Raw genomic sequence first — 24,397 nt, forward strand, 5'->3', positions numbered from 1 at the left:
TGAATAAATAATTTTCGAGCAAAATTTAAATGGCCGGCTGAATATATTACCGCAGGAGCCGCGGCCGCGGAATTTAAATGACCACGTCAAAGGGTTAAATAAATTGATGATAAACACATTCAGCCTCAAGATGGTAGCTGCAGTAAAGTGAGTTAGGAGGCTTGCAGTATATTGGCTTAGTCATTGTAATACGACTAATTGTTTCTTCTGTGGCAGATGTTATCTGATGATCACAGAACTTTAGTAGAGAATAGTAAAACCTCTGAGGATGTTAATATTGCCACATATTTAATGTTATATGACTGTGGATGAGATATGGATTGGTTAATTGGGTTTATGGACCACTTGTATACACCACTCAGTTACAGTTTACTGATGCACACAGACTAGTGTCCTCAGTCTGTGAGCTGGTGTCAGCAATTTCCAGGATCGGTGCTGCCATCTGTACAGTAGTTGTAGTAGCGTGATGCAATGGTAGATGGTAGTACTAGCATATCTTGGGAGTTGGTGTACAAAATTTCATGCAGCCAGATGGATGTGCTGATGTTTTATGTCCTTTTATTTGTAGTTGTGTGTCTGGCCTGATGTGATTTTGTGATGCATCCAACAAAGGAACAGTGAGTGTGCATCAAATTTTGTGCAAATCTCGGAAAAAGTGCAACGGAGACCATGGCAGTGATTAGACAAGCATTTGGGGAAGGAAGCATGAGCCATACACAGGTGTTTGAATGGAATGCACGGTTTAGGGCCTGTTGGACACCAATTGAGAAGGACCAACACACAGGCAGGTCCATGCCTGACACAGACTTCAGCAGCTTGTTTGTGAGGATTGACGTCAAACCATTCAAGTCTTTGCTGATGAGATGGAAATTGGTTTTTGGAATGTCAGCGGATTCTGACTGATGAATTGGGCATGCATCTTGTCACCGCCAAATTTGTGCCCAGGATTCTGACAGCTGATCAGAAGCAGCAGCATGTCAACATCTGCAAGAAGCTTCATCAGACTGCCTCTGACGATGCATCCTTCTTGTCCAGGATTATCACTGGTGATGAGAGCTGGATTTATGGTTATGACCATGAGACAAAGCAACAATCCTTCCAATGGGAAAGTTCAAATTCAAGGAGACCGAAAAAGGCAAGACAGGCAAAGAGCGAAGTCAAGAGCATGCTCATCATTTTCTTTGACATCAAGGGGATTGTTCACAAAGAAATTGCCCTAGCAGGCCAAACAGTCAGTTCTTCATACTACTGTGACTTTCTATGGCAACTGCATGAAAATATGTGAAGACTTTGCCCCGAACTTTGGCGACGAAAGAACTAGCTGTTGCTTCACAACAACGCACTATCTCACACTTCCTTTTTCACCAGAGAATTTTTGACCAGAAACAACATGACTGTCATCCTCCAGCCACCCTGCTCACCTGATTTGGCTCCCTGTGACTTTTCTCTGTTTCCCTGATCTATATAAATAAAAATATAAATGTTTGTTTGTTCAAATTCTTAAATCCCCGAAAGTTCTTCACCAATTGCTTTGAAATTTTGACACAACGTTGCATTCGAATACGCGCGTGTTTTTATATACCTGTTATATAGATGTCACACCTGTGACAGGTAAAAACATGCTTCTTTTGAAAAACAGCGCCATCTGTTGGCTAGAACAGACCGTTGCATAGGAAGCGACGATAGCGGTATTGTAGCCCCAACAGTTGGCCGTTGCATAGGTATCGCAGTATCAACAAGCAGCGTTTCCCCACTGAGGTATAAATAGCCCAGCTTCGACAAGAAGCAGTCAGTCTCGGGGCAGATGCCGAAGGATACAGAAGAGAGTCTGGAAGTAACTGCCGAAGGAGTCAGTCTTGGGATAGCTACCGCCGAATATAAACAGTTTCGATTTATTTTCATTTTGATTTAATTATTTCATGTGACATTCCATTGGAATTGAGCTGTGTCGTTTACCATAGCGTTCATTTCATGAGTATAGTTTATTTTTCATTGTTTTTCATTTCGTTTTCTCAACTGTTTTCCTTATTTTTCAGTGCAATTGGCGGTGGAATTGAGCTGTGTCGATTGATCTGCGTTTGAATTGAAATATTTTGTTAGCATTTTTTTTTTGTTTCTTCTTTGTTTTCCAGTTCGTGTTCTTTCCTTTTTTGATGTTTTGCGATTTTATATGTTTTTGTTGTAATTTTCTTCTTCTTCAGTGCAGTCGATCTGCTTTAGTTCATCCAAATAATGCCTCACAGAAGATCAAACTTAGGTCGTCGTACTCGCGGAGCGGAAGCAGTGCGAATCAAACTGGGGAAGAACGGGCATCAGCGAACGGGTGAAACAGGCAAAGAATGGCTCAAATACGTGCCGAGGAAGCAGCAGAGCGACGTGCAGCCAGACTGGAGGATGCACGGTTGCAAGCATGGCGATCGCGTTCTGCAGCATCATATCTGCTTCGTTCTCAACAGACTGAATACAACAGGCTGAGAGTGGCTGAAAGACATCAATGAGAAACAGCAGATCAGCGTCAAACACGACTCCATGCTCAGCAATCATGTGATTACAATCGCCTTGCGTTCCGGTACAGTCCAGCTGAAGATTATACTTTGAGCCGGCATGTTCTCATCGGCACTATGACTGAAGTGTGTCCTTATTGCAAGGCTCTGAAATTTAGTGGAGAAAGGAAAGGAATGTGTTGCGCCGTGGGAAAAATTAAACTGCCTCAACTTGGAGAACTGCCAGAGCCATTAAAAACTTTGCTTGCCGGATATACCGCCGAATCAAGGCATTTCCTATCTAACATCAGGAAATACAACTCATGCTTCCAAATGACGTCGTTCAGCGCAGAAATCGTAACAGCTCAATTCATGCTAACTTTCAAAGTGAAAGGACAAATTTATCATAAAGCCGGCTCCCTGCTTCCGTTCCCAGATGATCAACATAAATTCCTACAAATGTATTTCATCGGCGATGGCAATGATGAATTGAATGCACGCTGTGGAATTTCTACCGGCATAAAAAGGTCCATCATTTCCCAACTGCAAGAGCTTCTTCACGAAAAAAAACAATTTAGTGCGTTTGTTCAAAACAGCAATTGACATGATGCCATCTGATACACACAAGATTGTTATTCATGCTGACAAAACGCCTGCTGGACAACATGTGCGAAGATTCAATGCTTCAACTATAGACGAAGTGGCAGTTGTTATAGTTGGAGATCAATTCCAACCTAGAGATATTGTTCTTCATCGGAGAACAGATTAATTGACATAAGTTGCAGAAACTCATCAATGCTACAATGCCCTGCAATATCCAATCATTTTTTGGGATGGTGCCGATGGATATCACTTCAACGTTAAGATGATAAATCCAGTCAGTGGCGAAGAAACAGATATGAAATGCAGTGCAATGAACTATTATTCATACCGATTAATGATTCGAGAGAATGAAGACAATCACATTTTGAAATGCCGTCAGTTGTTTCACCAATACATCGTAGATATGTGTGCAAAAATTGAAACAGAACATTTGATATTCATCTGTTTGAATCAGACCAAGCTTCGCTCTGAAGAATTTGCGAGATGCTGTTGTAAATGACGGTAATACAACTAACATTGGAAGACTAACCATTTTGCCATCTTCATATACAGGCAGTCCACGTCATATGCATGAGTACGCTCAAGATGCAATTGCATATGTTCGTCACTACGGGCGTCCAGACCTATTCATTACATTCACATGCAATCCAGCTTGGGACGATATACAACAGCTCTTACTTCCTGGGCAATCGCCGGTGGATAGGCATGACATCACAGCACGTGTTTTCAGACAGAAGCTGAAATCACTGATGGATTTCATGGTAAAACATGAAGTGTTTGGGTCTGTGCGCTGCTGGATGTACTCAGTGGAATGGCAAAAAAGAGGATTGCCACACACACATATACTAATCTGGCTCTATAACAAAATCACTTCAAACGAAATTGACGATGTAATATGAGCTGAAATACCCGATGCCGACGTCGATAAGGATTTGCATGAAGTTGTGACGAAAAATATGATACATGGACCTTGCGGTACACTGAATCCAAATTCACCATGCATGATAGACGGAAAATGCTCTAAGTGATATCCTCGAGCATTACTATCCAACACAGTTACAGGAAACGATGGATATCCTTCATACAGAAGAAGATCAGCAGAAGATGGCGGTAAATTAGCAACCATACAAATGTGAAACAGTGACATCGAGGTGGATAACCAGTGGGTTGTTCCATATTCGCCTTTACTATCAAAAACATACAAAGCGCACATAAACGTGGAATACTGCAACTCTGTTAAATCGATCAAATACATTTGTAAGTACGTGAATAAAGGCAGCGACATGGCAGTTTTTGGGGTGCAACCAGAAAGTAGTGATAGGAATGCGGTCATACGTATTGATGAAATCGCACAGTATCAGGCTGGAAGATACATAAGCAGCATTGAAGCTGTATGGCGAATTCTTTCATTTCCCATACATGAACGAAGTCCAGCTGTTGTTCACTTAGCAGTACATCTAGAAAATGGACAACGCGTTTATTTCACAACTGCAAATGTGCAACAAATAGCCCTGAATCCACCGGCTACAACGTTAACTGCTTTCTTCGCGTTATGTCAAAATGACGCGTTTGTGAAAACACTGCTGTATTCGGAAGTGCCTGCGTATTACACATGGAATGTGAGTAGAAAATCCTTTGAACGATGCAAATGAGGAGAGCGAGTCGACGGACAAACTGGCATATTCAAAGAAACTATGATAGGCAGGATGTACACCATGCATCCCAGTCAAGATGAGTGCTTCTTTCTTCGCATGCTGTTGGTAAATGTGCCCTGTCCAACGTCTTTCCAGCAGTTGAGAATTGTCAACGGCATTACACATGCCACTTTCCGCAGTGCACGTCAAGCTCTGAATTTATTGGAGAATGATCAACTCTGGGATGTATGCATTAATGACGCGTGCAACATGTCACATCCACATCAAATTCGTGCATTGTTTGCAGTCATATTGACCGCCTGCTCTCCTTCATCTCCAACAGAGTTATGGGAGAAATATAAATCGCACATGGCTGAAGATATTTTCCGTCGAATACGCAAGGAAAGTTCCAATATGAACATTGATTTCACAGCAGAAATCTACAACGAGGTGTTGATGATGATTGAAGATTTGTGCTTAGAAATCGCGAACAAAGTTCTTAATCAACTGGGAATGTCATCACCGAATTGATCTGCTACTGCTTTGTTCAATGTAGAGTTGCGTCATGAACAGAATTATAACACGGGTGATCTTCTGTCATATGTGCAATCAAATATTCCTAAGCTAACACTTGAGCAAAAAGGCATTTATGATCAAATAATGCAAACTGTCAATAACGGGGTTGCAGAAATGTTCTTAGATGCACCAGGAGGAACTGGTGAAACGTTCCTAATTAGATTGATTCTGGCAGCAATTCGATCCCAAAATGACATAGCCTTAGCCCTTGCGTTGTCTGGAATAGCTGCAACATTGCTACCAGGTGGAAGAACTGCTCATTCCGCTTTGAAATTGCCATTGAACATGCAATTCATTGAAACTCCCACGTGCAATATTTCCGAAGCATCAGGCATGGGAAAGGTATTGCAGAAATGCAAACTTATTGTTTGGGATGAATGCACAATGGCGCACAAAAAATCGCTCGAGGCTCTTCATCAATCATTGCAAGATTTGCGTTGAAACATCAGACCATTTGGGAATGCATTAATATTGCTTGCAGGAGATTTCAGGCAAACATGACCTGTAATTCCTTGATCGACACCAGTGGATGAAATAAATGCTTACCTGAAATACTCTGCTTTGTGGCGACACGTAAAGACGTTAAAATTAACTACAAATATGCGTGTCCAGCTGCAAAACGATCGATCAGCTGAGATATTCTCACATCAATTGCTGGAAATTGGGAACGGAAAGGTGCCGGTTGATCTGACCTCAGGACGAATTTCATTGCCTCATAACTTCTGCAATTTAGTGACGTCAAAAGAAGAATTGGTTGAAAAAGTATTTCCCAATATTCAAACCAATTATAAGAATCACAATTGGCTGAGTGAACAAGCTATTCTTGCGGCCAAGAATAAAGATGTCTACGAACTTAACAATATCATTCAGTCTAACATTCAATGCGAGGCAGTCACATACAAGTCTGTCGACACTGTTGTGGAACCAGATGAAGCGGTTAATTATCCAACAGAATTTTTTAATTCACTCGATCTGCCAGGGATGCCACCGCACGTACTGCAATTGAAAATAGGCGTGCCAATTATCATGTTGCAAAATATCAACCAGCCAAAGCTTTGCAACGGCATGCGGCCTGCAGTAAAAAAATTATTGAGCAACATCGTAGAACCAACAGTCTTGACAGGACCTTTCAAAGGTGAAGATGTCCTCATTCCTCGCATTCCTATGATTCCAACGGATGTGCCATTTCAATTTAAGAGATTGCAATTCCCAATTCGATTGGCGTTTGCAGTCACCATCAACAAAGCTCAGGGCCAATCTTTAGAATTGTGCAGTTTAGATCTAGACACGGGTTGCTTCTCACATGGACAATTATATGTTGCGTGTTCTAGAGTCGGCAAACCAGACAATCTCTATATCTGCACAGACAATGGAACAACAAAAAATATTGTATACCCACAAGCATTGTGAAACTAAACATATTAGAAACGTGCGCTTTCTCTTTTCTTTCTTTTCCATTTAACCAGACTGAGCCACAGCATTGCGTGGCCGGGTACAGCTATTGAAGACAAAACTGAAAGGCCGCCATTTGACACAGTTGAGGTGATTGAGGCAGAACCACAGGCAGTGCTTAACACCCTCACAGAACACGTCTTCCAGGATGCATTTAAAAAATGGCACAAGTGCTGGGAACAGTGCATATGTGCAGAAGGGGACTACTTCAAGGGTGATGATGGCCAGTAGGCCCAAAGTTAGTTTTTGATCAGATGGCAGTACCAGTCCCTGAAATTATGGATACCACCTCGTATTAACAGTCTCCACTACCCATTTCCTGGCAACAGATTTAACACAGTGGAGATTCTTCAGCTTCCATGGTCATGCCATTGCCTGCTGGTTAATCCACCACATCTGAACTCATCTTCTTAGCCTCTCTTGCAGAGCCGAACTCTTTATCAACTGCTCACTTGTAGCTCCAGAATTCAACTGCCGATTCTCAACTGAACTCATAACCATTTTGCATGGACAGAATAGAGAACATCATTTCTAAGAATACCCCTCTCATTGTAGGTGTGTTTACTGATCCGTTGCTTAGAAACTGGTTGCATACCACAGTCATTCTATTGTTGTATGCATGTATGTTGTGGGTGTTACCTAGCGACACCTGCTGTTTTCAGAGTCACTGCTTGGCAACAGGTCTGTATGCCACAGCATTTACTGATTTAGAACATGGGCTTTAACTTTTGACTGATTGATAGAGCCAAGTTTCCAGTTGCAGATATTATAAGCATTCTTCATCATCGCATTGAGTAATAAGTTTCTGCCCATGTCTATGTATTCTGCGGCATGTGTGTGTACCTACACAGGTACACAGCAGTTTTCATTGTTCTGAATTATGCCCTTTTGATATAATGTCATTAACAAATAGCAGATTTTTTTAATTTTATTTTTTGTCCAATATAATGTCATTTCTAATGGATTTTTTTTATTTTGAAAAATAAATGTATGTACAAAAATGGCATAGGCAATGCCTATCCTGGACTGTGAACACCATCTCTAGAATGTATTATGAACTAGTATGAAGAATTGTATAGGTGATGAGATAAAAATTTTAATAGGAATGACAGCAGGGAGGAGTTCATGGAAGCTACAGTGAATGGAATATATGGCCAAAGTATGTTCATAATGTCCAGGAATTTACTGGTGTTTCTGAAACAGAGCCACAGATTGTAGAACTGGCAAGGGAGAACCAAATCAGCATGGTGGAACCACTGGAATTGCACAGTGATGAACTGACTGAGGATGTTAACGATTTGGACTAGTGAAGGGTAAGAGGCCAGGAGGTAGAGTGAATGCAGCAAACACTGCAAACAAAATAGCTGATGATGAAAAGCATATCTGAAGCCTTGAGTTTGTTCAAGAAGTGGATATCTGTTCTCATTGAAGATGACCCAAATATGGAGCCAAGCAACAGTTACAATCGATGCACTGATATAATGAACTGTATCCAGAGAAGAAAAATAAAAGTCTCTTCAGAGATGTTATGCCATGTAGCTTGGTAGATATTTACCAATATTTAGGAGGAATGTGCTACATCCATCTTCATGTTGAAACAGTAAATGCAGCGATTAGTGAGCAACAAACAGCTATGGTGTTCTCTTTAACTTGGTGTTTGGAGGTAGTACATTCCTTCAAAATATCAGTAAACACATGTTGTAACATCCTGGGGGCTAGTGCTCTTCACAGCACCTGCCATGGGAATCTCAAATCTCACTATTCAGACTTATTTTTATCCTTTGGTTCTTCAGGCATGGATAATATATTGTTAACATATGTGTGTATATGTTCTTTTCCTTCCTTGTCTTTCCTTTCTTGGTTTTAATATTGATTTGTTTAATTTCTCTTTCTCATCAGTAATTAAGTGAGACTGAAGTTAGACTGGCAAGTCAAAAAATTGACCCTGGGAATGCATTTGTAACATACAAATATTAAGGAAAAACATGACTGACTTACATTGCAGATTTTAGTAGCACATCCTTGATGTAAATTGGAGATTGCTTGAGTGTGTATGCATGTGTGTGGAACATTTGTTTTAATGAAAGAATGGTTCCTGTTCTTTATAGATACCGAAAGCAGTTATGGTGGTGGGGAGTCCCCAATACTGATGCCGAGGCGACGCAAGTCTCATAGTGCTAGCTGTTGTTTGCTGGGACTCACTCCAGGTGGCAGTGTGGAGAGTGGGAATAGTACTAGTCTCGATATTGGTACGTTGGTATGCAGTCATATATACGTAGGTAAGTCAATAAGAAAGTTACAAATGGTTATAGAAACTGCCAAAAAAATTTTAAGGTGACACCATCCTCCAGGCAAGTGATGCTCACAGCCTTCTGGGATCACGAAAGAATACTGCCCACCGCATTCCAGCCTCAAGGTGACGCAGGATGTTTCCACTGCATTGACACACGCTGTCTCGGGCTGGTAATGGTGAACCCAAGACTCATCACCTGTGACAGTTCGGTCTAGCATATTGTGTCCTTCATGGTAGTGATTGAGATGCTGTAATGCCAGACCCATTCTTTGCATTTTGTGTTGTGGGGTCAGCATGTGCAGCAGCCATCGTGCACAGACTTTGTGAAAACCTAACCTGTCATGCATTATGAGGTAGGCCATGCCGTGTGAACACGCCTGGTTCCTACAGCAGCCCGAAGAATTTTATGCTGGTGGTTTTCAGGGGCTTCTGAAACGATGGGACAAGTACCTCAATGTACCGGGAGATTATGTTGAGAAATAAAAGCATTTTTCAAATCATTGCTCTTATTTGTTTAAGTTCTATATTCATTTGTAACTTACTTATTGACTTACTCTTGTACATACATATTTACTTATGGAGCTGAGCCTTTTTTGAGGACCTGCCAAATCTGTAGCTACTCAAGAATTTCCCAGCATTTTATGGAACCCGAAGGTTCATTATTATGTTCACAAGATCCCTCCACTGGTCCCTATCATGAGCCAGATCAGTCCAATCCATACCATCCCATCCTATCTCTCTAAGATCCATTTTAATATTGTCCACCCACCTAGGCCTTGGTCTTCCCAGTGGTCTCTTTCCTTCTGGCTTTCCCACCAATATCCTATATGCATTCCTCTTCTCCCCCATTTGTGCTACATGCCCTGCTCACCTCATCCTCCTTGACTCGATCATTCTAATTATACTTGGAGAAGAGTACAAGTTATATGCAGTCATACATACCATTGTTTATATATAATCATGTACTTGCATTGCTTGCCCTTGTGACAGTAAATTTCATTTTACAGTACCTTAAGTTTATAACTTGTAATCCATGGTCGCAGGCTTTTGCAGTCAGAGACTATTATGGTTTTGGTTTTTGTACCTGAATACATTGTTTGGAGATTGTCCATAAGTAGCATACAGATAGCTCTGCAGATGTTTCTAGGCATTCTCCCTGAAGGTGGCTATTGTAGTGTTAGCATTGGGCACACTTTGACAGTAGCTGCCTTGAAAACTGTGAACCAATACTACAGTATTAAGGTATGATTCGCAAGAAGTGTCTCTTGCAGCTGGGCGATGCGGCGGTCTGCACATGCGCAGTAGGAAATTATTCAGTCGCAGCGTGTTTGGACGTGCGGTCCTGGTCAATTGCCTACAAGACCAATATAGCCGCACAGTCGCATGGATCACATTGCTTCGAGAGGATACAGCAATGGCATTTTCAAGCACAGAAGACATTGTTTTAATTGAATTAATGGCGCATTAATTGTTCATTAGGCGCCTATTAATTAGGATGGTATTTAATCCCTCCTCCGATCTTGCATTGAACAGGTCATGCACAGCTCTATTTCCACCATTCTCGTTCAATATCAGGATGTAAAATTTCATGTCTTTCTCATCTTCGAGCATCAGCAGACGAAGAATACCGCTTTTATCCATGCGTTTCCCTCTCACTATCGGGAAGTAATTATACCAATCGCACCAAATCTACCTGATTACAGCCGCGTCTTAGGAATGGTGCAATCGTGCAGCCGCTGCGGCTTGAATTGTGCGGCTGAATCGCACAGCTCCAATCGCTTCTTGCTAATCATAACTTTAGACATTTATGTTTTAATGATATGTCTGTAGAAATTGTAACTTATATTTAGAAAAATAGTTTTCTTCCAATAAATTCATCAGTGCAGTTTCTGGTTTTATAAATTTACCTATGTAGATGAGTTTGGTCTCCATCTGAGATACCATAGATCGAGGATGTGTGAAGACAAATTATTTGAGGACTTAAGAAAAAGGAACAACAAGAAAATGGGGAACATTGCCTAATGAAGAGCCTGAGTCTTAGTCTTCAGTTAATTATTGGGCTAGTTAAATGAAGGATGAGATGCTCAGAACATTTGTGCAAAGGGGAGAAAAATCTGCATGCAGAATTTTAGTAAAAAAGAAACCTAAAGAAAGAAGTTCATTTGGGCACCTGGGCATAGCTGGGATGATAATACTAAAATAGATCTTAGGGAAATTATTTGTGAAGATGTAAACTGGTTTGAATTTCTAGCATCTACTGCAGTCTTTGTTGATGCTTCATCGTTTCAAGTGTCTTAAGTGTACCCAATGTTTTGGTAAACAGTGCAGTGACCATCTTCAAGGAGATTGTCTAGAAATTAGTTGTGTGAAAGAATGGCTTTTTCATTTCAAGTTGAAATTGAGACAAAAATTTGGAAACACTTTCAGAATTAAGATGATAGTGATAATTTTGTCTGACAGACCAATTTTTTCACTGTATTAATTTATAGCACTATCCAATTTCAGTGTGCTAACATACGTACGTAAATGGATGATGATTCCAAGTAGAAGATGATCCCATACCAGGAAACATGTCTTCACAGAAAAATAATTATGTTAATTTCATACTCTTATTGAGCCAGGATATCATAGTTGGTAGAGCGACTAGCTATGGGCTGGATGTCTGAGGGTTCGGAGTTTGAGTCCCAGTAGGGTCAAGAATTTTCTCTTCCCCATGTCGTCCAGACTGGCTCTGGGGTCCACCCAACCTCCTATCCAATGGGTACCGGGGCTTTTTTCCTGGCAGTAAAGTGGCCCAGTCGTGAAACTGACCACTCAGCTCCAGCTATTGCCGAGGTCAAGAAAATGTGGATCTATACATCCACTCCCCCATGCAATTAATTAAAGCTCCGGTACAACTTTACCTTTTTATTAGAACTATGTGAAAGAAAATAAATGTTAGGAAAATGTTACAGAAGAAATTTTTGTAGTTAAGTTTCCATGTTGAAGTCATTAGCTTCTATTCACCTTCACCATTTCCTCTTTGTTCATCATTCTTGTTATCTGTCTCAGCTTCATCTTCACAGTTCCCACCCTCTGCCTCATATTCACTGCTCCTACTGTCATGTTCATTGTCAACATTCCTGACCTCATCCATCCATTTCGTTAGATATACAGCACCTTTAAAGTCATTTGATTATCACTTCTGGAGAGATCCGTTGCCATGGTCGTGTTCATTAGCACAGTCATTTTATACTGGCCTTGATTATTATCCCACTGGTATCAGAAAATGGTCTCTGCTAAGAGCCATTTAGAATACAGTTCTTTCAAATGGTCCTTTAAGAGCATATACAATAGAACATGTAGTTATGAAGTCCATCCCTCCAGGTGTGACCACTAGGTTAGTATTCATTGCTTGGATCACAGATCTGACCTCCAGTGTTAATCGACCTTTGAGTGGATGTAGCACAAACATTCCTTTATTTCTTACAAATACTCTTGGTCTCCTGTTCTAGAAAATTTGTATCCAGTCCCTCATCACTTCATTTACTCATCCATCCCTTAGTTTAACATAGGTACCTGTGCATTGGGCATAGTTCTTCGGTTATTCTGAGCAGTCTGCACACTTTATCAGTATTACAGTCACTTGAATCTTTTTACTCGCTTTATGTTATGACAACAGATTTTGCACCTGCATCATCAGTGGTGACATACATCAGTGAATTAACGTTCTTGTTTCATATGTTTGATGGTACTTTGGGCAACTTCATGGCATCTTATGGCTGCTGAACTTGAAACATATTTCTCATTTTCTCACCTCATACTCATATAGTACAATATTGCACATGGATTAATATAGTACTATGCTATGATCATGCTAAAAGTCTAAAAGGATCAAAAGCACCTAGTATATGTCTATAGCATTCAAATTTATGACAACCCTTAGTTTTACTACCCTTAAAAGAAAGAAAAAGACTTGTCTTTCATTTGTTTGAATATGGCAAAATCCCTTTTGACATAACCCCATTGTGCAGAGTGAAAGCAGTTATCAGAAAATTCTCATAGTTCAAGAATGAAAAATCAGTGTTTCAGTCTTTCTTACTTACTTACTCAGTCATGGAGCTGAGCCCTTCTGGAGGAGCCACCAATTCTGCAGCTACTCAAGAATTTCCCAGCATTTTATGGAACCTCAAGGTTCATTATCATGTTCACAAGAGCCCTCCACTGGTCCCTATCCTGAGCCAGATCTATCTAATCCATACCATCCCATCCTATCTCTCTAAGATCCATTCTAATATTGTCCACCCACCTACGTCTTGGTCTTCCCAGTGATCTCTTTCCTTCTGGCTTTCCCACCAAAGTGTTTGAATCAAGATGGGAAATTTTTAATCTTGAAAATTCAAGACTTGCACATGCCTACTATAAATGTTTAGAGACAGCTGTTCCAGGCAACCATCAATCAATGTACTTGATGTTGAAAAACCATGACAACATAATAGTCACCAGCTGCAAAACCTGCAGTTATGGCTTAAGGCTTTTAAACTTCAAAGAGTATGAATTAGCTTAGGACAGGTTTCAGTATCAGGCTTGTATGAATACAGTGATGAACCAAAGTAGCAAATTTCTTGACCAGCTGAAATGCTTGGAACTGCTGAAGGAAGACTGCACCATAGAACCTCTGACAACCATCTCTGGAACTCCACGTTACTAAGGAACACAGCTTGGGGATCACTGTCCTATAACAAATGATTCCATATTGCATGCATGTCTGAAGGAATTAACAGTGATGCAGACTTAATGAAAATGACAGACGAGTGAAACACAATATACAGACAGTGTTTGGAAGCTTGAATGACCATTCAAAGTAAAGACATATAGACATTAATTTATGTGATTCTTCAGATTTATGTCAGCAAGACTGTCTGTGAATTGGTACACAGAATGTGACAGTATGTTGCTTAAATGAGGAAACAGATATGATCTTAGAATCACCATGAAATTTTAATGTTTCATATAACACCGTTTCGACTGCCTTTGTGGTCTGGTGGTCAGAGTTCCTGGCTACAGATCCAGAAGTCCAGGTTTGATTCGTGGTGCTGCCAGATTTTCTGAGAAGTTGTGGATCTGGAACGGGGGCCACTCAGCCTTGTGAGGATAATTGAGGAGCTATTTCAAGGAAATAATGGCTCTGGTCTAGAAAACCGAAATTAACGGCCATGGGGGTTTGTTGCACTGACCATGCGACACCCTCTGTCCGCTAAAAGTTGGCACTAACTTCGCCGACAAGCGGCGGTCGCTTGGTCGGTATACTTTGCTTGCAGGCTAAAACCACAGGAGGTGTTTTTTATGTAACACCCTGTTTCAGTACTCTTTCAAAATTTCATGTCTTATAAAGAAAGGACTGGCCAAAATTTTCTGTTTTCAGGTTCTTGCCATCAACGTGAGTCTGAAGAAGCAGGAACACCCAGTAAAGCTTTAATCCGCCGTGAGATCCTTAAACATGTAATGCGTATGAGCAATCCTGTATGGATCAAACTGTCCAAGCAAACACTTCTTCAGTGAGTATTAAATACCAGAAAGCCAACCTGAGTCTCACTGAAAATAATGTCTAGTTTGGTATAAATAAGTAGGTAAGTAAATAAACAAGATCACTGATAGAGGAAAACTGGAAAGAACACATTTGGAAATTATGTGTATCCAAAATTGAAATATACATTTCTATGATGAATTGTTTTGAAACATGAAGGTACATAAAACCTCAAAACTTATGTGAAGGTACATAATTTACAGAATAGTGAAATTTTGCATGATACATTGTAATAAATCCACGAAATTTCAAGAAACTTTGAGGTGGTTGGTTTGAAAACACGTTTCTGTTCTTGATTTCAAATGAAAAAGAACTGGAAAACTGAATTTAACAAGGTCTGTAATTATGTCTGAAACATCTTTGAGGGAAAGTTGTCATAGTCATCATCATCATGATAATGCCCATCCTGACCACCACCACCCTCTTCCTCCCCTTCTCCTCCCTAAAGATGTTCTAGACAAAGAGTAATGTGGGGTTTTCAGTACAGCTGCTACCTTTATGATGACTCTGTTTTGTATTAGACTGAAACAGCAATATCCAGCAGTGTTCCAAGATGTGTGCCTCTATTCTGAGGTTTCCCATCGAATGGGCTCAGCAACATACAGACTTACAGCAAGGAGATTTCTCCAAGAACTATTCTTGGATCTTCAGTTTGATGCTGTGAGTAATGGAGTCCAAACAATATGACTGATACTGTTAGAAATATTTGTAATTGTACTGTAAGAGAATAAGAAAGCTTGTACAAAGTTGGTAGATCACCATATCTATTTATGTCACTGGGTTGAGAGTGTGAATTGATGCAGACAACAGCAGTTATCCTTGGATTTGGAATTTTGTGGGGAACATCATATTTTGAAATCATGTGTCTGGTGGCATATTTATTCACACTCCTTTCTAAAAGAATACATATACCATGTACCCTTATGTATGATGCTCACGCTGATTTTCTGGAATAGAATTCAGGGGGAAAAGGCTAAGAAACTGGTAAAAAATTACTGTAAATATTCCTTGGAGAATTACCTTAATTTATTATTAAAGGATCGATAAAAAATACAATACAAATAAAGTATGCTATCATAGTATTTTTTAATACAGGGTATCTCAGAGAACTGTGTTCACATTTTCATAAGGAATATCTGTTTTTGATGGAACCAGAATTTAATGAGCTCCTAAGTAATGTGGCATACACATAACAGATGGTGTTAGTCACATTTGGAAACTGTGATACATTACCCATGATTCAGACTGAAATACAGAATGGTGGAGGTTCACTTGACATTTGAGGAATGTAAGTTGTGAAGTACTGGAAATCTGAGAATGTGAAGTGCAAAAATGGTGGAGATGTCAGTTCAGCTGAGCCTCCAACTGACTAATGGTTTCAAAAATGCATGATAAATTTGAGAATGTGGTACTGTGCAAATGCCTACATGCATTAGTGTGGGAGAACTGGCTCATTGATTGGAGAACATTCTGCACAACACGTTACAGATATTTCTGGTGATCATATGAATTGTTGTAACACAGCAGCAATTCACAGTTTTTGAGACATCTTGTAAGTTCAGCTGGAAAGGAAGAATCCATAAAATGGCTTCAAAATGTGTGGTGTCAGTAGTTGCAGGTTTCTTCACTTAATGGTAGTCTTGAGAAAACACTTACAGAAAATAAAAATTCTGATTTAGAATTGTATGCAAGTGTAAAAATCAGAAAGCAGTACCATGTCATATATTTCTAGTTTCTTACCCATGGTAAGCTGTCTCAGTCTCATTTTTCTTGGCTTGTATATGATAACTGTAACTTGGATGATATAACACTTCAAATGGGCATGTGCTATTGAGGCTGGTCCAGCTCACTGTCAAGGCATCATTGGCATGACTGCACAAGTCAGACACCTGTCTGCTACCAGAATTGATGTGCATCTGAAAAAAGAAGATGGCATGCATTGCTATATGCATAAAATCTTATGACACTGATTCCATTATCAGTACTTGTATGTTGACCTACCTGTTGAGAAATGAAAATCCTCTAGTAATGTTTTATTTTTATTTTTATTTTTAATGATTCCATCCTATTTTGTATATATAATGAATATATACAATTTTTGCCATCAACATAACTGTATTGTATTATTTATCTATTTATTTATTTATATAGCACGCAGTGCATGGAAATATTAGCGTTACAGTCTGGTAATGGTATGTGAGAAACCTGCAGCATCTGAAGATGACCTGTTTGTGTTCAAAACATGTAGTGCATGCTATATAAATAAATGATAAAGTATTGTTGCGTTGACGATAAAAATTGTTTATATTCTCTAGTAATGTGTTGACACCACTGTTCTGAACATTAATTTCAGAGAGAAGGTGTGCTTTGTACAAGAGTAAATTCAGTATGTTGTTCCTAAAGATGCTTTATTGTAATCAGTTGAGCGTAAAATACAGCATTTAAATGTTTTTATATTTCAGAATTTCTCTATGTTGGGTAAGGTTAACATTTCACAGGGTTGGTTAAGGTTAATATCATTTTCAGTCACTGGTATTGTACATCATGGGTTGTCATATTACAATGATGCAGAGCCAATTCTTATGTTTTACAGCTGTATGAAGAGCCAGCCGCCATCTTGCAGAGTCAGCAGTCTGTAATGGAGGGCACAAATGGTGGTGCCATAAATTCTACACAAAATAATGGCCACAGTCCTGCATCTTCATCAACAAACTTGCAAAATGTGTCCAACAATCAAGATATCGTTGGTGGACTTTCATTGCAGAGCTTGGCACAACCACAAGGCATTACAATGACTGTAGAACAACCTGCAAGTCCTACTGGGAACATACCAGAAGTCACTACTGGTACTAATGCACATCAGGAAGGTGTTATTAGTAATGGAGAGAAACCATCCATATGTGAAAATGCAACCTCCAAATCTGGTTTGAACACAAAGACTGCCTCTTTAGATACAGTTGCTCCTGGCAAAGTTTTGGTGCCACATGGTGTGCATACAGTTAGATCTCCCCCACTAGAAGTTGTAAAAGAAGAATCTTCCGCATTGGTTTCACATTTAGGTGTGTTATCTGTATCAAGTGCCACTGAGAGTGGCCTTGTTCCAGATCAATTTCCTGTAGGAAGTGCAATGAAGCAATTGGTGAGTGTTTCAAATCCTATAATTGTGAGTGCTAGAAATGAGGTTCTGATCTCAGCAGCTGAAGATGTTGATCACATTTGTAATGATTCATTACCATTTAGTTTTCCTACACAGTGGACTACTCATATTGAAAATGCAAGTTTGTCTAGCTCCACAGAGAGCATGACATCACATACATTTACTTCCAACATTAAGAAAGTTCCATTTCCTGTGGTAATTACTGAACGAAGTCCACAAGTTGACTCTGAAGAATCCATTTGTTCTCTTATTGACTCCCAACGTAAGAAAACAAATTCAGAGCAGTCTGTTGTTTCTATGCCTAAGACACAAGAAGAAGCAGAAGATTGTGTTGCTTTACCAAATGTTGTTGAAAACGTTTGCAGCTATGATTTACTAGTCACAGAGAGTAAGAGTCAGGAATCAGGAAACCTTAATTTGCCAACTCAAGAAAGGTACACTTTTTGTCAAAATTCCGGTGAAAGTGCTGTGAGTGTAACTCCGTTAGTTTCAAGTGTAGTGCCTGACTCTGCAATCAATAGAAGTGGATGGAAAGCACCAGAACTCCAGAATAAGCAACATGAAAGTTACTCAGCTACACATGTTCAAAGGAGTACTTTGAATTGTGTATCACAGACAGCATTGTGTCCAAATACTCCAAGTGCAACAGTGATTAGTATACCGAAGAGTAAATCAGTATTAAAGGACAGTTCTGACCTTTTGCCTCCAAATAGTTGTAAACTAGAAACATGTATCAGAGCTACAGAGAGTGCATTTTCACCTGTGAAAGCAGTGTTCGTGCATGAAATCAGTTTACCAGAACCATCTGTACCATGTCAAATGCAAGCATTAATGCCTTCCCATAGTGAGTCAGCATCTGCCAGTGAAGGTGTTACATCAATGAACACAAATAATCACACAGGTGCCTCATCTACACTGGATAGTAATGCTACAACATCACAGAATAAGCAGACAATACATAGAATTGTGAATGAGGATCTGACTTCTAGTCTTGAAATATTTCCAGAGAATCAATCTTTCACTGTTACAGTTAATAATTTTCCTGAGATGAAAAGTACGTCTTCAGCAGATGTGATGGGAACATGTGATCCTGAGTGTAGGGATACTAAGAGCCAAGTTCCTGCCAAAACTGTTGTGATTGGTACTAGACAAAGAAAGTTGGCCACTGCATGTCCACCAAACATATCATCGCTCACCAGAACTGTTACAAAAACAGTTCCTGCTAGTGCAGACAGCAAGAAGGTGCAATGTAGTGATAGTCCTTGCAAGTCTGGCAGTTCAGATCTTGCAAGAGGAGAGTCTGTAAAAATTAAATCTAAGATAAAGAAATGATTTTCACATATGTATTGTGTTAATCATATGATCAAAATATTTAATTTTATGTCAAATGCCTGAAGTGTAAATATATTCAGTGTTTATTTTATATCATGTGATATGACTGCTTAATGTGTTAGCCACAGGGGTTGTGAAACTCCAAGATAAAATCTGCCCTTTCTTTTCCATTCACTGGAACCACCCAGCAACAGATATTTTTCTGATCGTCTGTTATACACATTGTTTCCAACCAGTTATTAAACAGATCAATTCTGATGGTGATGTCAGTTTAGTGGGTCAGTTAAGTTTTCCTTTCCACTGATGACTTAGATTGTTTATTTGCAATTAAACAGTTTTCCAAGTTCACACGTTTCTGCTTCCACTTTTCTGTCCAATGGCTGTATTATATCTGTGCATTATATATTGCTTAAATTGATTCTGTCTACCATTACATGGTATATAGGAAGAAATTTGTATTCTTTTGTAAAACTAAAGAATTGACCATATATGGTATCAGAATTGACATTTTCTGTCTGCACAACTTTCCATCAGTCCCTCTAATTTTCATGATATTCTAATATAAGTGTTTAATTTTTACATAAAATATAATGTGAAAGTAGTGTTTCCCACAAACCCTTATGAGCCTGAACAACAGGCTTAACATTCACGATATTAAACTAGACTATACTTGTGAAATGAATTGAACTGACATAAGAGAGAGTCTTCATGGTTGTCTTCTGTGATGACAGTGTTGAACCTTCAGACTCTACAGTGATGGAACTAACTGAATAGCTCAGTCGTTAATGGTTTACACTTTTCCTTCTATGGTTACATTATTTTATGTTGGTTACTCTGAAGATGGTTGATTCCTATCTGCAGATTTGTTTTTATCAAACACCTTAATCTTATTGTGGTGCTTTATTTAACTTTAGTTTCCAAATTTATTACTTTCCTTTGTGCAGTTATTAATTTTTCCACAAGAGTACCAAATAAAATCTAATTTCATTTATTAAACAGAGTTACATGCAAAATTCATAAAGCCTGCTTTCCTGTTGCATAATTTTCTAGTCCTGCAGACTCATAAAATTTTCATTGTTTGTTCATTTTTATGAAGAACTTACTACTTAATGTACAGGATCTCATTTTATTGAATTTGTTGAGTATAACCATGTTTTGTATTGTCACCATGTGTGTAACAATGTGAAGGTATATTTATGATCTATCTCTACCAAATTCCACATGCCTGGATCCAGTGTTTCATTTATTACCATCAAACTGAAAGCCAAAGGTAACTTCCAAATGGCCATCATGTTGTTACTTTACATTCAACAAAAATATTACATTAATAAAAGCTGTTTATTTATAAAAGATTTGTTGCCATACATAATTACATGACCCTAAGTGTTACTGCTGTAACTTGTGCCTCACAAGTTTGCAAATCTGTTGCGCTGTTATTACTGATATTAAGAAAATGAAAAGTGTGTTGGGAGTGGGCGGGGGGGGTGCTTCTAATGGCATAACAGTCATACCAGAGTTTATGAAAACTGTTGAATGCGTGCATGCACATATATGGCATGGTGATTTAATAAGCCCATTTTCTTTCCTTAAGGCAGGTGACAAGGCTAAAAATAAACATGAAACAGGGATAAATATTAGTACAACATATTCTTTAGGCAACTGGAACAAAAATGAAGTTGCTTTATATCATGCCTGCACTACTGCTGTGTGTAATTCCTGTATTTGAATGAAACAAATATGCTATGTAACACATTTTTATGGTTTCATTATGTTTGTTCTTAACATGTGATTTTGAGAAAGTGGACCTAGAGTGTTACATCTATAAACCCAAAGAAATTGACTCCAGAAGTTAAAGTTATAAACCCAGTTTTTGTTTAGTTAAGTTTAATTTCCATTTTCAGCAATCATCATTCTGTGTTGGCAGTACCCAAGTAATGTCTGATTATTATGAGAAAAGTAACAAGTTATCTCAAAAGGATTTGGGCCAATGTGAAATGAAAATGAGACTCAAAAATCTGTTTTCTAAATGTGTACATGGTAGTGGCCAAACTGATGTGGCAAAATGTGTGTATTTCATTAATATATATTTCCGTCACAATGCAACACAAGATTGTTGCAGTCACTTTAATCATTGGCTGCATGCATACAACAAAAAAACCGCCCCCTGCACAAGTGGGATAATGGGCCTACAACCAAAGAGACATATATAAAAGAATTGAATATACACACCATCATTGAATTACATGAAACATACCCACGTTGCTGAAGATTATGCTAATAGATCCCACAAGGAGATTGAAACCGTTTTTTACCAAATTTAATACGGCAACCTATTTTAATTTTAATTTTAAAATTGAGGCAAGCAATGCAATGAACATTTGAGCATAAGGAGCACACATGATGATGGCCATATACGGCCAAAGCATGTTGTAAACAAAGATTAAAGTGACTGTACCAGTCTTGTGCTGCATTGTGCTGGAAATACGTAGGTAAGTCAATAATTATCCGCAATGTGGCTATAAATTTTATTTCAATACAAATAGAAAACTTACATTAACATCATTTTTCAACTTAGTCCCCTTGCTTTTCAACGCACTTGGTCCATCATTGCACAAGCTTCCTGATGCCCTCAGAAAAGAAGGTTTTTGGCTGAGCAGCAAGCCACGCATGCATCCCTTCCTTCACTTCTTGGTCCAAGGTGAATCGACGGCCCCTTAATGCCTCTTTGAGTGGACCAAACAAGTGGTAGTCAGAAGGGGCGAGATCAGGACTATACGGAGGATGAGCCATCCGGAGGGTTTCAGCAATGTGGGCAGCAGTATGTGGACGGGCATTGTCGTGCAACAACACAAAACACCTTTCGACAGTAGTCCTCGGCTTTAGCCTGTCAGTAAGCATCTCACTGTAACGAGCACTGTTTATTGTTGTGCCCCTCTCCTGATAATGTTCCAGTACTGGGTCTTGTGAGTCCCAAAAAAACTAAGCATCAGTTTTCCTGCGGATGGTTGGCTTTTGAACTTTCTCTTGCTATGCGATTGGGGATGTTTCCATTCCATACTCTGTCGTTCACTCTCCGGCTCGCAATGATGGATCCATGTTTTGTCACCAGTGATGATTCTGTCTAAGAAGACGTCACGTTCGTTACCATTGCGATCCAAGTGTTGTTGGCAGATGTCCAAGCACGTTTGTTTATGCAACACTGTGAGTTGTTTTGGGACCCGTCTTGCGCAGACTTTATGAAACCCAAGTCTGTTGTGGATGATTTCGTAGGCAGAACCATGACTAATTTGCAGACGATTTGCCACTTCATCAATAGTCACTCATCTGTCTAACAGAACCATGTCACGTGCACGCTCAGTGTTGTCCTCATTTGCGGCCATGGATGGTCGTCCAGCTCCTTCCTCATACGTGACACTTGTGCGACCAGTTTTGAATTTTTCAATCCATTCGTAGACACTCTGTTGCAGCAAAACACTGTTCCTGTATTGTTCTGAAAGTCTTTGATGGATTGCGGCCCCTGATACACCTTCCAACCACAAAAACCGGATCACTAAACGTTGCTCTTCTTTGGTGCGAACAGAAAGCGGAGCAGCCATGATTAATGGCAAGGCAGAGACGATGGAACTGACCTAGCAACATCAAACCTGCGCAGAAATAATGACAAGGAAACCACGCATGGCGCTGCTGCGCAAAACAACAGTGCTGCCAACAGAAACACAAATACAACTGCATTGCAGATAACTATTTACTTCCCCTTCTATATATTGATGAAGTACTTGACATTAATGCAACAGGATGCTGGAATACAATAAAATGTACATAGTTGTATAATTTGGGTTACATGGTTGCATAGTTGGTTGAGGCACAATGCTATAAGCCAGAAGGTCACAGGTTTGAGTCCCCATGAGGTGAATTTTTTTTTTTCAATTTACTTAGTCCTTCAAGCCACATTATGGCCATGGGGTTGACTCAGCCTTTAACAGAAATGAGTACCAGGAATCTTCATGGGGTGTAAAAGGTGGCCAGCGTGTATGGCTGACAACCTTACGGCCATCTGTGAGCTGATTGTCTAGAAGATGTGGGAGCCTCAACCTCTCATGCTGTGGGCCTCCATGGCCTGTTACAGGGATAACAGCATTTATTTGTAGTAACTTATTTCTGAAGGGTTAAATCTTGATGACGTGTATGCTCTATGCCTTGCTGTATAGTGACTTCTCTGCAAGAGGTTGGAGCTGAGATAGAGAAAGGGGAAGTACAGGTATACACTGCAAACACATACATGCTGAGTCTGAGAGTGCACGCACTTCATTCCACTTGTTCACAAAGGAAGTCCTCTAGTTGCTTTGATTCTTGTTCTTCTGAGCCAATCACAATATAACTGGATAATTTAGAAGTTGTTCCATTACTAACATATGGCGATTCATATTTCCCAGATGGAATGTTTTTATTTTTTTTTTGATGTCATGAAACTTGAATTTATAGTCAATTTTCAGGCATGAAATTATGTCTGGATGCTAAACTGTGTTATTCAGATGCAGTATCCCTGAGTGATGGGCAGTGATCTGATTGGCAACCAACCAGTCCCATCTGAACTCAGCGCCATTTAAACAAGCCTTTCCCAACTAGGCAGTAGGATGCACAGTAGTTTAATGTGCTAGCCTAAGAACCTAATATTAGCCATTGTGACAAAGTTGTGGCTGAACACAAGTTAGTGCATTGATGAATGCCTGTGGTCTGATGAGACAAACTGGCACAACATAAAATAGTAATTCAACCAAGAGAAATGTGATGAAAAAGAAAGAGTTACAAATCTATCAAAGTATATTATCCAGTCTATGTACACATTTTCCCAGTCTGTTGACATGCAACATGGCAGAACTCAGCATTAAGCCATAGTAATGGTGCATACCATGGTGTTAACTACTCAGCGGAGAAGAATTGAAGATTTTGAGTCATGCTGGCCTTCAGCAGCATAAAGTTCTCACCAAATTAAGTGAAGACTGGTCCACTCAATCATAAGATCACATCACTGATTACAAGGTCATACAATATCTGTCTCAAACCTATTTCTCCAAAGGGGAGCAGTAGGCACTAGTGAATATATGCAAAAAGTAATATAAAAGTAAAAACAGATACAGTATGCATGTGATAGTTGATCTGTAAATCAATGCTTGATGTTTTAATATTGATATTGGCTGCACTTGTTCAGTAAGCAGGGCTTGCTGCATAGAGATCAATCGTGAAACAAGTGTATGTAGCAGAGGCTGCTTACATTTCTTTGCATGGAGGAAAGGTCTTCAT

The 24,397-nt window shown here is 39.5% G+C and overlaps 1 protein-coding gene across 3 annotated transcripts in view; it reads left to right on the forward strand.

The window, feature by feature from the left end:
- The window catches only part of LOC111866543 (rapamycin-insensitive companion of mTOR), an 82,383-nt gene extending 61,831 nt beyond the window's left edge, over positions 1-20,552 (forward strand). For all 3 annotated transcript variants that reach the window (XM_023855587.2, XM_023855589.2, XM_023855588.2), the window contains exons 26-29: positions 8,857-8,997; positions 14,446-14,578; positions 15,129-15,267; positions 17,201-20,552. In XM_023855587.2, coding sequence (XP_023711355.1) covers positions 8,857-8,997; positions 14,446-14,578; positions 15,129-15,267; positions 17,201-19,096 — 2,309 coding nt within the window. In that variant the 3' untranslated portion in view covers positions 19,097-20,552. The remainder of the gene's footprint in view (positions 1-8,856; positions 8,998-14,445; positions 14,579-15,128; positions 15,268-17,200) is intronic.
- Positions 20,553-24,397: the final 3,845 nt, after the last annotated feature.

This window comes from Cryptotermes secundus, unplaced genomic scaffold, assembly GCF_002891405.2.
Source record: "Cryptotermes secundus unplaced genomic scaffold, Csec_1.0 scaffold571, whole genome shotgun sequence".
Lineage (NCBI taxonomy): Eukaryota > Metazoa > Arthropoda > Insecta > Blattodea > Kalotermitidae > Cryptotermes > Cryptotermes secundus.